This window comes from Aythya marila, assembly GCF_965140915.1.
Source record: "Aythya marila genome assembly, chromosome: 11".
Classification (NCBI taxonomy): domain Eukaryota; kingdom Metazoa; phylum Chordata; class Aves; order Anseriformes; family Anatidae; genus Aythya; species Aythya marila.
Window position 1 is genome coordinate 9,955,040 of NC_139052.1, and position 18,038 is coordinate 9,973,077.

Genomic DNA, 18,038 nt, shown 5'->3' on the forward strand with positions numbered 1-18,038 from the left:
AAGCTAGGAGTGAAGCAGCTACAGAAAGCCCTGACATGGTAAGGTTCAGCTATATTTAAATAAATAAATAATAAATAAATAAATAAATAATAGGGAAGGAAGCAATGTTAAGTGGGAAGCTAAACCAACCTTCCCTGAAAAAAAAAAAAAAAAAAGTAACTTGGAAATCCCTTGGAGGAAAAATAAAATAAAAATCAGAAGTTAAAAATTCATCTTGGGAAGGTATTGAAAGTGTTTTTCAGTGCAAGGACAGGACTAGAGAATAGACCAAGGCTAAACAGAAATCCAAATCCAACCAGGTGACAGCTAGAAGAGATCAATACATTAATTCCAAGAACTAAATGGGAGCAAAAAAAGTGATTGAAGCAAGATCTTCGGAAGTGCAGAGGTGGTTGATGATGACCATAAACTACAAGAACAGAAGATGGAGCTGGGGTGTCCACGGTACAGTGGGAGGTCAGGCTCAGAAATACAGAGAAAGTGACTCTGCTATGGTGTAGGTGAAATAATAGGATTAAATTAAAATCACAGACAGGACTGGCAGTTGAAGGGACAAAGAACAGAGAAGCGCCACGACCAATAGCACTCCAAGGCAGCAGGAAAAACTGTAGTATCCACAACTAATTTCATCTATTTAGATGCTGAGAAACATGGTAAGGAGGCATTTCTAACAGCACACGTAAACGAATAGAGGGGGAGAAACAAATGCAATAATTTAATTGATACTGTTGAAGATCACTCTAACAGGGTAATGAAGAAAGCACTGCAGAGTTTTAAGGGAAAACCTTAAGATAACATGCAGATTGCCACAGCATTTAAGAAACCTCAGGTCTTGATCAATAGAAAGCCTTACAAAAAAAGTACAGGCTCACAATTACTCTTTCTAAAACAAAATCAATAGCCATAACAAAAGAAGAATAAGATCTGAGTATTCTGGTGAAAGAAAAGAGCTTGACAGGTTAAATAATTTTAGATCCAAGCGAGGCTATCAATTACGAAAGCTCATGTGAACAAGCTATTCAGAGAAGATTAATGCACAGAAAGGACTGCCAGGATAAATTTATCATGAAACTGGAGGAAAGATCAGAAAAACTTTCACAAGCAACTCTATAGACAGAGACAGCTGGTACCTGAAGACAGACATTTAAAGATGGGAAGTAACCTAAGCAATTTCACAGAAAAACATAGAGAGCTGACAAATAGCAAAGAACTCTCCCTAAAAATAAAGTACCTGAAGACTGACATACCAAGAGGCAAAAAAAAAAAAAAAAAAAAAAAAGCAGAAGAACGAACTTCAATAGAAGCATTTAGCTGAAAAAGATGAGCTTAACTAGATTATTTGCCAGAGCTGTGGATCAGTCACAGAGATGAGGATTAAAATACAAACATCTGGATTATCACACCACTGGCCCTAGAATCACGGACACTTGCTAACAATTAAGCTCATCATACCAGATATATATATATATATATATATATATATATATATTTTAAAGGTCTCTCAGTAATTAAGCCTTTCGTGGCTTTGTATGTGCAGACTACGAACACTCACAGAAAATGCACTGATGGTGCATCTAATCCAGGCATCTGACTTGAGCTGCTGTTTAGGAAAGAAGAGCAACACCTTTGCAGAAACCTATAAATGAAGATTTTTTTTTTCCTCCCCAGTGTCCCTCAAAACAGGGGGAGTTATATGCAAATAAGAAGGGTCTTGTTTGTTTTTTATTTTTATTTCTAGCGTAAGTATATGAATGATGAGACATGTCTTACATTTGTAGGGATATTGCCAAGACCTCAACCTCACTAAAGTCAGACATAGCAAGCTTCATAAATTATTTTTCCTTATTAAATACCACTTTCCTCCATTTTGTTTCCTTTTCAGTATTACTGAACTACCTCTTGAATTTCTCTTCTGAAAAATACACCATTTATCACGCACAACCCTGCCATGATCCCTCCTAGCCTTAACCACTGTTGTGTCATCTTTCATTTGGGTAGGTGTGATAGCACAGCTTCTTATAATTTTCAAAATGTAATACGCGGTTGATCTTAAGTCTGAACAATGCCATTGTGGAGATCCATCACTTTTAGCCTGTCACACTAAAGCTGAAATATCTTTTTGAATCCCACACTCTAAGACACAGTTAGAAAAGAATACAGGCAGCGTATGTAACTATCACTTGCCTGACAGTTCAGGATTTAGAGCGAGCAATCTCTGCAAAACTTGTCAAGCAAAATTACAAAAGGGATTTCTGGTGCTGACATGCAGAACATAAATAATGAAAAAAATACACATTTGAGGGAAAATATTAACAAATGGGAAAGCCAATCTAAACAACATTCATCCAACTTTATTGTTCAGGGGTGCTGATGAATCATCAATAAACTCTCAATTTTCACTTCTGAAAAACCATGTAGAGTCATCCATCAACAGACCGTCTACTAGAAACCCAAGTGGCTTTAGAAAAATGAAATTTGGGAGTGAAGCTCCCTTTTACAGAATTCATGCTTCTCCTGAAATAAGACTTACTGCTGTGATATTTTCAAAACCAAAAGGCAAAAGGTCAAGATTTGAATGTATACTGCAAAGAGTATATCTTGATGTCAGTTATAATATAAAGACAACTTTGTCTGCTAGCCAGCATGCACAAAGGATACTGTCTTTGCTAATTACAAGGCTAATCCTTAACAGTGCAAGTTCCAAACTGGTAAACCAATAAAACTAATCATCCTGGTTTATAATGAAATGCAATGTTGTATTTAAGATAATGCCTAATTAAGAAAATAATCTTAGTCTGAATGAATGACTAGAGGCTTTAGAGGTTTCAGTGCTGCATGTCTGGGAATCAAAAAGACCAGCTACCACAGCCATCTTCAGCAGGAAGGAAGACTTCCACTACATGTATGTTAGCTGGTAATGGAGATGTGAGATTTCACCAGTTCTGCATTTTCTCCCCCACACCTACCCATCTGAGAAACAGATCCGTAATCCCTCCTCCTCTCTCACCAGGCTTAGTTTCACTGCACAGAACATTACCTCCACTTCTAGAAAATATGTACTAGTTTGCTTTTTCCTGATCAGTAATATTAAATTGCTATAAAAGCAGAAACTTCAGACATGGGTGTTGCAGATCTACTTGTGCCCCCTTAGCACTCTAAAACAGAGAATACTTAGTTAACTGAATACACAAGATCTTGAAAGCGCATGCAAAAATAAGGGGGACAGACCAATTCGTTCCTACGAGGGAACATATCCTGGATCAGAAGGGACATCGTTTTTTCTAGTCTTACATTGAAAATATGTATAACAGGTCTGAATCTGGATCTTTGCTTTCAGTCCTAGTCCTAATAAAGATCTTTTTTTCTACTTTAACTGGACAAACTGGATTGTAAGAATTCAGGGCTACATACATGTATAATCTAGAACATTTCTTGCCCTCTCTAAACTCTGCAGTTTGTACAAACAGCTGACAAACTGCAGTTTTATAAAAACCTTTCCCATACTCACTGAAAATAAATGCTTTTTTATCCAAGATAATTTGTTATAGAATGAAATGGAAAATGCAGATGATTTTTTCATAAAGACATACTTTTGTGAGGAAAATTTATCACCCATGTCATTTACTTTTATTGGTTAAGTGTTCTTAAGTACCATTCACCAAAGTGTCTACACTCTTACATTTTTTCCAATTCAAAAGGTATAGAAAGTTCTTTATTCATGAAGAACAAGTTTTTCTTTCCCCCCTCTTAAGGGAAATAAGTAATACCGAGTATTCAATCCAAAGTGCTGTAGTTTCTGACTACATCTCTAAGGAGCTGGAAGAAGCACGCAGTTCGTTCTGCTCAGCCACTGCACTAAGCTTCTTTTATCCTTCAGGAACATCACGCACACAGTAAGAAATGAAGTTCTCTTCAGATACCATCTTCAAAGTTAGGCAAACTTTAAGAAACTTGTGCAAATCCAGAACTATATAACCTGCCTATTTTTATGCAGTTCTTAGCAGTTATAGCAAAGATAAACATAGAATTTCGATTCAAATTACTATTTGAGCAAAACTCTTCTCCTCTCACCATTGCTTACAGATACATAAAAGGAAATTATTTAAGTACCCAAACACTAGAAAATGCGACAAGTTCGTAAAACCACAACACACCTCTTCAATGACGTGCCTGGCAGAGGCCTGGCTTTAATTGCAAGCACACATCCATCCAGGTCTCCCTCCCCTCCACCAGCTGTGCTCACTGCAGGTCCTTGGTCTTCACTTCTTGGCCACAGCTTCACCTACAGCATACCATCCCAAAAACGTAATGGATACAGAATTTTCTTCATGGTCTTTCTTCCAGGGTACTCATTTAAAGCATCCTGGTACATTACAAAATATAATACTCTAAATTTATTGAAGACAAATTCTTTTGTAACTCATTGAGGGCAAGTCAGATCACTGAGATCTCCTTGAAATCATAATGAACCAGCGAGAGAGGCAGGATTAGGCATCAGCCATCTCCTGACTCCTAATTCAATTAATTCCTCCAGACAACATTACATTAAATGTAGTTGTTCATTGAGGCCTCCCATAATTTCAGTGGCAGTTACACAAACAGCTCTTCTAGCCATCAGATTGAAAACCCAAAGCTTGATAAATTCAAGCCACAAAGCTTTAAAAGGCAATCAGGAGCCTGAAAACAGGAACAATTTCTCAAGTGAAGTTCTTTCTATATATGACGTATTGACATCAAGTAAATCACGTTGGTCAAACACAGGTCAAGAGCCCGATGTCCCCATTTTTGAGGGGTTCTGTGTGACGTGGTGCAGCAAGCTGGAGAAGATAGTTAACAGCCGTCTTCCACTGGTCTTCAAGTCTCATGCTCACTAACGAGCCTGTCCTTTTCCTAACAGTAATTCCAAAATGAAGGTTTCAAAACACAATTTCTGTGAGTATCTAAGTGAGCTATTTAGATATTACTTAATTAAAGGGAGATTACTTAATTGAGGAAGAAAAAAAAGGTCAATAATTTAACATTAAGAGTCTTTTGAAGGAAACTCAGTCATACCTGTAATTAATAGTAAGGCAGCAACACAGCTGCCTTTTATATGAGCAACTTGTTACAGCCAAGCAAATTAAATATAAAGCTCAAAGCCAAGTATTAGCAAATGCAGGCAAATGGAAGAAAAAAACAGATGGATTCACTTGGGAAAAAAAAGAAGACAATGGATGAAATAAATGTTTTAGTGAACAGTCTATAAATGGCTGGGTAAAACCAATAAATCCTTATGATGAAACTCACTGCCACTGTCACTTCACACCTTCTAGCTCTTTGTATGCCCATTCTCTTAATAAAAGATTTATGAAAGCTTTAACTAAGGAGTAGTAAACAGTAACTGGGAAAAAAAGATTACCTCAGGGGCATTTTAAGTTATTGTCATCATACTTTTTTACTAAAATACATATAAATTTATTTTTCCAAGATGAATTACTTACACAGTTCCCCAAATTTGTATTTTTTTTTTTTTAAATCTGTTTTGTAAAAGCTATCGCAACCCTTTACCCTTCTTTAGGCATAACTGGTACTTAAGTATCAAAGCCAGATTTGCATTTCAAAAAGCAATTAGAAAACACACTGTAGTAAGACACTGATAAAAAAAAATGTTGTGGCTTTACATATATTAGCAATTTCCTTTGACTTCCCCTAGTTAAATCCATCATAATAATGGCAATACCCATAAATTAGATGGGCAACGCAACTGCCACACTTTAAAATCCCTCCCTTGCTCTGATGTTGGTGCAGTCATATTCTGGTTTGAAAGACACAGAACAAAAATGCCTTTAAAAAGAAATAAATCGTTTCACGAATCCAGTTTAGAGCATGATAGTGGTTGGGTTTGCACAGCAGGAGGATGAGAAACAAAGAAGGAAAGAAATACTGGCAGTGACAATGTCAACCTGATTTTGCTAAAAAGAAACAAATATAGAAGAACACACTTCATAGAAAAAAAGACAAATATTTCCTGAAACAACTGATCATTAAAGATAACTAACAAATTTCACGATGTTTGAATTTAAAAAAAAAGAAATCAAAGCTTTTCTACCAGACTTATTGTAGAATGGGAAATAGCTTACTATCAAATTCTAACAGCATACAATTTCAAATTAGACAAATCATCCTGATTTAAAGTGTTTTTCATATTTATTTTTTTTTTGAGTCACATGAGAAACGAGTTTAGAAAAGGGAAAGAGCAACTTCTTTTGGAGACAGAGGTGCTACAGAAACTTTGATTCTTGCAACCTGAAGAAGCCTGAAGAATAAAGGCTTCTCATCTACTATCAGGTATGGAGAAGGTTCTTTAAAAGCACATTGTCAAATGCACTCCAAACATCCATTTTCCCATGCCGTGACAAGTTCATAGCGCTGTGTCAAAAACATAAATTGAAGGAAGAAGCCAAGAAAGTAGTTCTCTAACAAAAAGCATTCACTGTCTGACACACTGGACGCAGGTAGTGAGTGTGTTTGGGTTTGATTTTTTCATGCAACGGTTGACTAAACACCTCTGTCACCTTGCAACACCTTGCATTATCAATACCTGTTGTCATATTGGCACGAGCTGCTTCTTCTGACATTCAAGATTTAGACCAGTCCAATTATTCTAAATCATTCCAAAAATTAATCACAATTTTAAAATCTGTTAAACGTTTGCACGAGATTCACAGCAGGTAGACTGTCCAGCATTATCCATCAACTGTCAGGGAGAATAGCACAACTGTAAGACTAAAAGCTCAAGCCCTACATATTATATAAAATTATGTAACACTGCTTGGTTTTACTGCCTGTTTCTATGCCCTGGCCTCCCTAACCAATCAGAATTTGTCATTTTCAGGTAATGAAGTTATTTAATGATTAAGTAGCAGTTAAAATGTGCATAACATTCTCTGATAAAGAAATTAAGTGCATCACAGTGCAACATTCACACATACCATAGGAATTCAACATAACAGTGCACAATTAAGAGGAAAATGAGCTGCCTCCCACTGTTATCTGAGACCAGCGAGAGATTTTTACCATGCTAACTATCCCCACAGCTAATGCATCTCAAAAGCTTCCAATTACAACAAAGATGGGGGAAAAGAAACATTAGGAACATACCTGATAAAGCTGCAGAATCCAAATGAGGTCAATAAAAACAATATAGCACAGTTAAAAGGGAATATTACAAACCCTCTGAAGGTACCCTTTCCCCTGCCCTCGAAGGATTTAACACTGTGCATGGGCTTGCACAGCTCCTAGTTCTGCACTCAGTTATCAAATGGGCTTTCACACACCTGCATTTCATATTCTGGAGCAGAAAAACAACTTAAGCACACTGCAGCCAGAGGATGCTCTTGGGCAGGTTTCAAACTTAGCAGGAGGGTGTAAGGCAGTGCAGAACAAGCATCAACAGCATTTTGTCCAGTCCTGAACAAAAAGGTTATCAATTTCATTCCCTGTGATTGACCAATATTCTGCTAATGCAGCTGGCAGGCCAGTATCAGATAAGAAACTTCGTGTAGTAAACATCTGAATTTGCTTGGGTTAGACAATATCTTCAGGTTTTCCAGTATACATTTTTTGAAAACAAAACTCACTAGAGTTCATTTTTCATTAGTAGAAGGGTCTTGAAGAGTATCCTTTTAAAAACTACCAATTACAGCAATATATTTTGCATTGATAGAGGAAAACTAGTAAGTTTTAAAGGCATTTTGGAATATCTTTTTTTTTTTTTTTTTTTTTTAACCCCAGTAACCTTATGTAATGATTGTATGGACCAAAACAATAACAGAAGCATGACACTGAGTGATCTCTTGGGAAGCAGCAGAACTGAACACAAGCAGCAATGCAAGAAGGTGATTATGGTGCGTTGGATCTTTTATTGTCCTCATTGCCAGGAAACTTAGAAACATATTTCTCATTCAATAGAGATTCTGAAAGTCACTTAAGGTATAAAAAAAAAAAATGCAGGTTTGTTTATTCGCAGCATTTCTGATGTTTCACAATGCTACAAGCTAACTTAACAGAAACAACATCTGAATATAAATGGCAATGAGCAGCAGCTCTGGGAGATGTTGTAGCACTAGTCAGGAAGAATTCACTACCTGGAGACATTTATTAAGCAAAGAAAAAACTGTTTGAAAGGCTGGCAGACATCATTAGAGAAACAAAAGAAAACTGCTTCACAGGCTTTTTTATTTTCTAGTCACATTACTTTAGTTTACCTTTTTTTTGTTGGTTTTTGAACTCTCACTCTTACAAGGTAATTCTAAGTCTCTTGCAGCTGTACTTTACAAAACAGTTACATAACCTGACAGCCCTGAGCCCTGATTTAAGCAAAAATAAGCAAACGTCATTCTGGAAACACGTCACTTTCCCAGTCAAATTCTTTGTGCTTGCCTGCAAAATTCACCTGCTTTTCAAATTTCTGAAGCTTCCCTGTTCACACCTGACACTCAAGAAACAAACAAACAAAAAAAAGGCAAAGCCCAAGCATTCACGCTTTTTCCACCAATCTTCTAGTTCTTTGGGGATTCTTCACATCACTAGCTTTTAGAAGCTTCCCAAATGTTTCATGACACAGAGGGCAGACTAATTTCAACATACAAGCCAAAGAAATTTATCTTTAAGAGTATTTACACAGAAAGAAAGTAAAAGCCCACATTTTATTTTTGGCTCATTCTAAGCTGTGGAAAATCTCTGTAGTGATTAGATGTACCTGACTTTTTCTTAATCCATTCATTTTAATTTTCCTCATCTTCAGCATTTCTTGAGAAATACCCACACATTAAGCCACTTACATGAACAGAATGTATGACAAAATTCACCTAGTTGAAAGAAAAAAAGGAAAAAGGAACACATACAGTCCCAATTTCATTGATAAGTGATGCATCTGCTTTTGTGGAAAGCTTTTTTTTTTTTTTTTTTTTTGAATAAAGAGCATATTTCTATATTATCACGATGTTAGTTACACATTAAAACAAACAAAAAAATAAGCAAAAAAACCCCTTACCTGCTACCGTGAGCTTTGCTGTTCTGCTGACAATGGTCCCCAGGCTTTCTACAGTTGCCACACACTGATAATATCCTTCATCAGGTTTATTATGCTTGGAATGCACCACGCTGTTTATTAATAAAGACCCATCTGGCAGCAACTGGCGACGGTCATCTGACACCAAGTTCAGCAAAGTCCCATCTTTTTTCCACTCAATTTTTGGGGAGGTTTCACAATAAGCTGAACAGTTCATTATAACAGACGCCCCACGAACTGACAGAATGTCCATTGGCTCCACCAAAAAGTGAAATGGAGTGAAGGTCCTCACAACGGATCCTGGAAGATATAGAGCACATGAAGCAATTTGGGGGTTAGCTTTCTGCCTTTTTTTTTTTAAAAAAAAAAAAAAAAAAAAAAAAGAAAACAACAACAAAACAAAACAAACAAAAACACATCATTTAAAAATATTCAACTGTACATGACAACTCAGTTCTTGCAGTATCATCACCTTAGAAACACCTTGGTCTGTACGACAGTATTTTCTGCTAACTACATATACCAATGAACTCTTGAAACTGAAGTCAAATCTTTCACACCTAAGACATACTGGTTTGTTCATGCTGGAATCGATATGGTCAACAGTCCTGAGTGACCTACTACACAGAAATCTGCCTCATCAAAACTTAAGCTGTTAATTTATGTGCCCAAATAATACATTTATACAAACAGCATATACTCTGAGGACTCTTTTCTTGGCCTTTTGTGGTACGGGTGCCAGTAACAGCAGTGTATGAATTTGTTTTGTGTAACGAAGATTAAGAAACATTAAGAATAATTCAGCCCTTGAGAGAAAAAGTCTCCAATTCTGAGCTTAACACGTCATGCAAGAGCCATAAAACATCTTTTACTTCTATTCTAGTTCAGGATAAACACGATTACTTCTCTAGTTTAAGTATTCCCAAAAGACATCTATAATTAGTGTCTACTTTCCATTAAGAAGTGAATTTTAATTACTGTCTTTCTAGTGTATTTGGTCAAGCAGAAAGATTGCATGTTAGTATCACTTGGACTTGTCTTAACTTAATCATCCAAGGAAAACAGAAGGAGGAAAGTTTCTTTCAGGGAAGAACAGCATAATGTAGATTTCAGACAAGGGAGGGGGGTCTTTTTTTTTTTTTTTTTTTTTTAAAGCCAACCTTTCAAAAATAACATCAAGGTTCCCTACTCATATGCTGGCAAGCTCCACTTCTCCTCCATTTGGGGACTAATGGTGGACACATACAAAACATCATGGTGATATAAATGGGAGCATTTAAGAGCTGTCTGCCAACAAAACAAAACTGAAAGTGCATAGAATAAAAGGTTAAATTGGGCTAAAAAATCCATTCTAAAAATTCCAAAATTTTGAGGCAAGCCTCAACTACAACGCAGGGCTGCACCAATTCCTCCTTATCTGGATACAAGGAAGGAAAGCTGTAAAAAGGGAACACGTGAAACAAAAACACTGGCTGATAAAAAAATAGACAAGATCTCTTTGTAAGAGCTGGAAATTAACTATTTTCAGTGGATGCAACAACTAAAGAATGGTTTAATGAATGAAAACATCAATGAATTATGCTTTTTGATCCTAATGAATTAAGGCATCTTCTACAAGCATAGTGTCTACTACAGTACTCTCAGCAGGAAGAGACACACTTGGACTACCCATGTTTAAAAATTTTAGAGAATAATTTGAAGTCACATGCTGAAAACGCACTGCACAAGGATGTTCTTTAACAACTACAGAAAGGAATTTTGACTTTACATAGAAATGGATGTGTGGCATCCCCTTTACAGAGCTACTTACAGTCACTGAGAAAACAAAAATAGCTTTTAGCTAACAAAAACCTTACAGTTTTGCAAACAGTTTTTTGTTTTGGTTTTTTTTTACTAGGCTGTTTAGAAACTAGAAAGGCAATGACACGGCTATCGCTTCTTTTCTTGTTTCTTTTTTCTTTTAAGAATAGTGCAAGTGTTGTTCATCATTAAGCTATTTGTTAGTAGGTGCTCTAAAGAAAACAAGGGGAAAAATAGGTTGGGCTTTGAAGTCTCTTTATAGTTCTTAAAAGGGAAAAAATCTTGAACATGAAGTGGGGGTGTTGCTTCTGAATTCTATACAGCCTTTAAGTTGAATATTCAGACAATACCACAGTGAATAAAAACCTGTTCTGTTTTCCTGCATAGGAAATAACAGCATTATTTTTATCTGGCATTTGTGTAGCAGAGCTACCTGCCAACCAGTTTACCTGACCTGGCAGCAAGAAACACCCAACACATTAAGGATGTATTTTTCCTTGTAGGCAATTCTCCCAAGAACTTAAAGGTAACGTGTAACACTTGTGAAAGGCATCATAAAAAAAAAAAAAAAAGGTCTAAATGCAGATGGACAGGTATCACAAACTGATTAGCAGAGACGCAAATTGAAGCTTATGCACACACAATAAACCCATCAGGAAGGGGCATAAAAATACTTGCTAAAATAATTTCACTTTTCACAATAAGGTCAATACTGGTATGCTTTAAAATGTTATGAGGAAAATCTAGTTATTAAATGCATATGTTTCAGTAAGTGGTGGAATAATTACTATGCATGTGTTTTTAGAAAAAGTATAAATAGGTGGGAAGCCTTTACCTATACAGGCAGACTGTGTCCTGTAAGCATTTTAGCGTCCTCAGTCACTTGGGGGTTTTGGTTTTAAGAGATTTACCTTCTCAAATAGCCTTAATTAACAAATTGATGCAATTCCTGCTATCACGGAATCACACAGAAAGTCCCTCATCTCCAAACAGACTTCAGCTCCCCTCGGAGACGGGCTCAGCCTTCTGCACAAAGCCTATTGTTTTCCTCCTCATAATTCACACAAACTTGAAGATAAGGCAGGAGGGGCAGTGTGAAAGAAACAACAGATAAGTTATGCTTTTGTAGGTTATATCATTCAGATATTCTTCTACCTTTAAGAATTCAAAGATAAAGAGAGAAAGACAGGCTTCCCTAGTGACAGTACTGGTCCTAGACAAGATTAGATCTGCTATGTCACTATCCAAATCCTTGAGATTTTGTCTTTCCTGGTGATAAAGAAGCAAAAAAAAAAAAAACAAAAAAAAAAAACAAAAACAAAAACAAAAAAAAAAAAAAAAAAAAAAAAAAAAACAGAACAATTATAAAGATTGTATGTGCTTCCGTAACTTTGATTTGTACACACCGACCTATACATTGATTTGTACACACCCACCTATACATGAGCACCTCCTTGATTCTGCGTGCAGAGCTTTGAGTTTTGGCTCTAATCTACCAGATGTGGCAGAAAGGTCACAGAAGTACAAAAATACTTCTAAATGCTTACCAGTATAATCTCATCCCCCATTCCACAAACCTAAAGACTTTCTCTAAATTAAAGATTCAGCCTTACTGCCATGGGCCTTCCAATAGGAAGCCTTGTATCCAAGCCAAGCTATCAACCTTTCTTCCTCACTTACCAACTCTGTTTTTTCCAGTAGAGCTCCAGATCCCTACCAGAACAAATACAACCACACACAGTTTTATTTTTCTCTGACTCTTTTGAGTTTTCAAATAAAACCTTAAAAAAAAAGGGGGGTGGGTGGGAATCGCTAGAAAGTGACAGAAGCCAATTTTAGCCATGTCTACATTGAAGTAAGCTTAAGTTCACTCGGAGGAGCCCCTTCAGCACCCATGTACCCATTTTTTCACAGGCTCAATGCATTAGCTTAGATCCATCGCTGGATCTAAACCATCATTCTTCATTTTCACTGTTTCTGTGACCAAGCACACTAGGCAATACACATCTTGGTCCTAACTATGGCTCCTCTTGCCTTCTAGAAAAGTCAGTTCTGCCCAAACACCTCAAAATCACAACCTCACTTTTTTATTCCGCAGGTCAGCACAAGCAGAGCAACCAGCTTGAACTGAACCCTATTTCCTACTCTTAAGATTTTTTTAATCAAGATGAAAAAAAATAGTTTGCCTTGTTTCGTCTTCATTGCAGGTTGGAGCAGATCAAGTCCACTGATGGGCTACGATTACCCTGAAGAAATGAGGTGCCCACAGAAATAAAGCTGCAGAGTATGGAGCAGAGGATGTCAAGAGAGAGCACACCAAGAAGGAAAAGCGCAGAAGGGATCAGAGACTTTCAAGAAGAAAGCAGATTCTCAGCCAGGTTTCAGAGGTAGCATTAAAGAGCTCTTGCCAAGAACCCTGTGAGGACTGCACAGGCTGCTTCAACTCCTGCACACAAAGCAGTGGATGAAAAATAAAAGGGTTAGTAAATACATATGCCCCATGTGAAAAGAAAGTTAAACTCACATTGAGAATTTCCTAGCTCATACTCCAAGAAAGGTTTTGCAGTTTGGAGTTTGTGGCACTCGGCAGAGAAGCACTGGTGGAGCTGCCATGCTCCAGCCAAGGGAGTTCAGAGCTCATTTAACCCTTGATTCAGCACAGGAAAGCTTTGTGCATACAAGAGCTTAATCAACTTCTACTGCTGCCAACCAGCCGTTCTCTCTCGCTCCATCACCCTACTGATTATTCAGTTAATGACACCGCGTTACTGAAGACTGGACTGATGGATTTTGTGGAGGGAGTCCTTCCTCTTCCTATGAGCTTATCTTTTATCAGCTGCTTGATTTGTGTTAACGTTGGCCCTGAAAGCCTAAATTAAAGAACTCTGGTCTTTTCTTTAGCCCTTACATTCCTAGCTTCTCGATCCTGCCCTCAGAAACTGCCGTGAAGCTGGCTCTTTGCCATTTCATGTCTGGCTGATTGCTCCTCCCTAACTGTATGAACTGCCTTTTAGCTCCTCAAAATTTCCCTCATCCCTAAAAAAGTTTACCATTTCTGAACTCTAACATCTTGTCCCCTCCCTTTCAGCTTTATGTCATGAAAATTTAACAAATATCACTTCCTTTGCCATGCAGGCTGCGAATGGAAGGCATCTAATAGAGATTAACCCAGGACACAAGTGCAAAACCCCACACAAAGCAGCTTTCATCACCATCACTGCTTCTCTTACCCAACCCTTTCCACAGCCATCTCATGACGGGGAAGAAGAGCAGCTTTCCCTCCTTCATTAGGAAAGTGTTCTTGGATGGTGGCAGCAGGATAAACAGTAACAATGACTTTTTCCATTAAACTTTTTAAACCACCCGAGGAAACTAGAATGGTCTGAAAGTATTTCCTTAACAATTCCACAGCAATTAACTCTCATACCCACGCTACTTAGATGTTAGAAAAAAGTGTTTGTTTGCTCACTCACTTGTGAATGTTTCCAGGAATTGAAGCTAAGAGGACTCCTTTACACATCCCTAGCTCCTTCTCTTTCCAACTTTTAAAATACTTTGGGTTTTTATAGTCCTCCTTGTAGCTCACCGCTCCTCAGTTTCCCAAAGTTAACCAACAGTTCTGAAATGGCTTTGGCCAAGACCAAGTTCAGCACATGCAAACGATTCAAAGATATTTAACAAAGAACTTTTAAGCTGCCCTTGGCCTAATTAGGGCAACAATGTAAAATTAGGGCAACCAAACATCCTTCATCAGAAGTATGGGACTCCAGTGATATGCAGGGATTCACTTCTTGGAAGGAGTCATTCCGGGCTTTGATAAAGATTTCTTGCATTTGTGTGTTGAGGAAAGACCTATCAGTTGGGAGACAAGATACTCGTCCTTCCAAATTAAGGCTCTCAAACAATTTAAGAGTAAATATATAGTGCCCTTGAAAACTGATGTTCAAAACAGAAGTATTTGACAGAGTCCTAATCAGACTGGCGGGAACTATTATAGAGCCTTTATGTATTGCAAGTCAGTGATAAAAGATCCAAGCTCTCTTACTGCAGGACTTAACTTTTAAATGGCTTTTCACCAGAATTTAATTAACATTCCCACTGGCCCTTGAAACCCTAAAAACTGTATGTCATGCCCTTCCTAATCTAGATCATCGAAAACACTGTCTTCAAGAGTTAGACGAATGTATTTTAATTGAAGATGCTACAAACATTGTTCTTTGCAAACTGTCAGCGAGAGCTCACAAGGAACTTGTTTTGTGGTTTTGTTAAAATATTCATTGCTAAGAAGCACATTAACTATATGGATAAATTGCTACGTCCATTAATCTCTACATAAAAGTACATATTAGCAATAAAAGTACGTATCACCAGCAGGTTGGTAAATTTTTTTTTCCTTTGACAACAGACACATTCTGCACTGCCCAATAAGCAATATTTATATGTGGTACTATAATATACCACAGCAGAACTAATGCATAGGTAAAGATGGATAGATTTTCCTCTTAATACCATATTTTTCCCTCTTGGAAGAATATACATCACCTGACCAAATTAAATAACATGCTGCACCAACATACATCAGCCAACCAATGATTTCTTGTAATTATCTTTTTATGGTACCTCCAACCCCCAATCACATGCACGGTGGTTCAGAAGTTCACTCCTACTAAAAAAAAAAGCAAGAACAAGTTCTCCAAACTGCATTCTCTAAACTGAATTTCATTGCTTTCTTTGCAAAGACTCTGCAATCCATAAATTATGAAACAAAAATGATATTGCACTTAAGCGCCAAGAAAAAACTAAAAAGTATAAGAGCTAGCCATGATGGCAGATGAACAATGTAAATCGTGCTGGTGCTTTAATAATTCCAAAGGAAGGCTGACAGTGGAACCTAGAAGAGCAAATGATGTAACATTATAAAATAAGTAATGCCACGTATAAATCTAGACTTCCCCAGACTTACTAGATTCCTTTCTCCTTCAGTACAAGCAGATTTCCTCTTTTAATGATTTAATACACTATAACAAAGATATTCATCAAAGCGAGATACTCATCAGCGCCCCACCATCATTAAGCGCTGCGGGCTAGCAACGATGACTGAAGAACGACGTGGTGGCTCGGATTTGCTGTAGCTTGCAAGGGAAGGGGCTACGTTCCCAGGTCTGTAGGGAGACAGATCCTTTTCTGCGGGATACAGGAAACAGCACGTACAAAAACCCTTTCCCCCTTTAGGAGGACCCTTGTCCTCCTTTTCTTGTCTGTCCATGCTGTGCACAGGTGCCTTCTTGTAATACACACTGAGCAGACAATACTGAGTGAACACTAACTGCCTGGGCTACTGTAACAAAAATTGTATTCTCAGCCCATCTTCTCAATAAAACATTAAGTTTTGTGAAATTACAGGCCATCGCAAACAGTGTGTGTCTTCATACCAAAAGGCTGTCACCAACACGGAGAGGTATTTGCTTTCAGTTTGACAGAACTCTGCTCTGCTTCTAGCTCCCGTGTTTTTCAAAAGGCATCCAGCTAGAAATACAACATAGAGAAAAAGCTACACATTTCTGCATGTCATTCTATAATGGCTTCAGCTGCAGAGCTGAGCAGGTTTTCGACACCACGTACTAATGAGAACACAAAAGTCAAGGTACTCATCATCGTAACACAAATCTGTACAAGAGAAAAAGAAAACTTGTTTCAAGGCTTTGTCTTCAGCACAGGCAGGAGTGTACTCGCCCTTCAGGAAGCTCTGTCAATAAACAAAGAATTAATTCAAGAAAAGCATACTACAGTATGCAAAGATGCTTTTCCAGCTTTGTCTATACTTCCAGTTACCTTTTTCTCAATAACGAATTATCGGTTTTATCTTAATCGACCTTCCTTAAAGATCTCAAGCAGGAAATTATAAAACACAGCAAAAAATAAATAAATACGCCCCTTTAAAAAATGTATGCGGAAATAACATTGAGAACAAAGCGTCCAAACAGTGTGCCTGCAGTAAAGCTTTGCAAAGTACGTGGCCATGCATTTAGTCTAACCACTCCTACTGTAAGTGATACCATCTCCTCATATATTATTAAATAATGGGAGGGAAAACAAGATAATGATCAACAGCAAAATCCAAACACAGATTCTAATTTCAAATAGCAAATGTCATCTTAGGAGACATATTTATGGCTGGGGCCATTTGCCTGGCCTTTCTGCCACCTCGAAGGAGTCAGAAATTTTTAACCCAATTTTGAACAGACAGAAGCAACTTTCCTACCTAGAGTGTTGCTGGATTTAGTTGCCCCAAGATCAGTGACACCAGCTCCCTCAAACAGCCAGTGGCTCAGTGTGGCAGTGCTTGTTCACAAGCCTTATGCCCCTTTACTGGGGTGCTGCAACTTTATTGGGATGTCCAGAAAAAAAAATCCTGACCAAGAAGATCTCCAGTCCATGGTTGTGCTGCCATCAAGTTACCTCCTGGCAAGGGTTTGCTAATCTGACCTAAACCTACCCTCACAGCCAGAAAAGTGTCAGCCAGCCCTGCTTCAGAAGCAAGCTCTGCTGCACTTATTGCTGGTGTGCAATGAGGAAGAACGCTTAACAACTGCTCAGAACAAAAATCCAGGTTTCTTCCAGGCTGCTTAAAAATAATCCTTGGGTTTGCTAGGATTCAAATCTAGGAGCTGTGTCCCACACGTCCCTTCTGTTGTGAAAGGAGCGTCCTTTCAAGGAGCTTTTGCTTTTATAATCACCCAAGGAAAAGCAAGTCAGACCATCTAATGCCATACTTCCTTTTTTTTTTTTTTTTCTTCAAGCCAATGAAAGCACTACTCTGAATATCCTAAGAGTAGAATTTCATTTTCATAATCATTTCACAGGAAGAGTTTAAATCTTTTTTTTTGATGGAATTACCAAAGCCATTTCTCTCATTTCAGAAATCTACCAGTTCTCATTCCAATAGCTTATCCCCTGACCTGACACATCCCTTCTAGGCTTGCACAAGACGTTAAAATGGTACTGTGTTTTACTTGATACAAAAGACATAAGATATCCCCTCTCTACTGTTACAGTGACAGAAATAAGCTAGCACGACAATCAGGCAAGAATCCTTTTGTCTTCAACACCAGGGACAGAAGTTACCTCAGTTGCAGCCCCTGGGATTAGCTGCTCAAGGAGTGATCTCGCAGCAGACTAAAACACT

The 18,038-nt window shown here is 37.7% G+C and overlaps 1 protein-coding gene across 6 annotated transcripts in view; it reads right to left on the reverse strand.

Annotated features, from left to right (window-relative positions):
* Window positions 1–18,038, reverse strand: part of NEO1 (neogenin 1) — a 188,483-nt gene that overhangs the window by 124,094 nt on the left and 46,351 nt on the right. For all 6 annotated transcript variants that reach the window (XM_082769412.1, XM_082769410.1, XM_082769409.1 and 3 more), the window contains exon 2: window positions 9,035–9,352. In XM_082769412.1, the coding sequence (XP_082625538.1) occupies window positions 9,035–9,352 (318 nt within the window). The remainder of the gene's footprint in view (window positions 1–9,034; window positions 9,353–18,038) is intronic.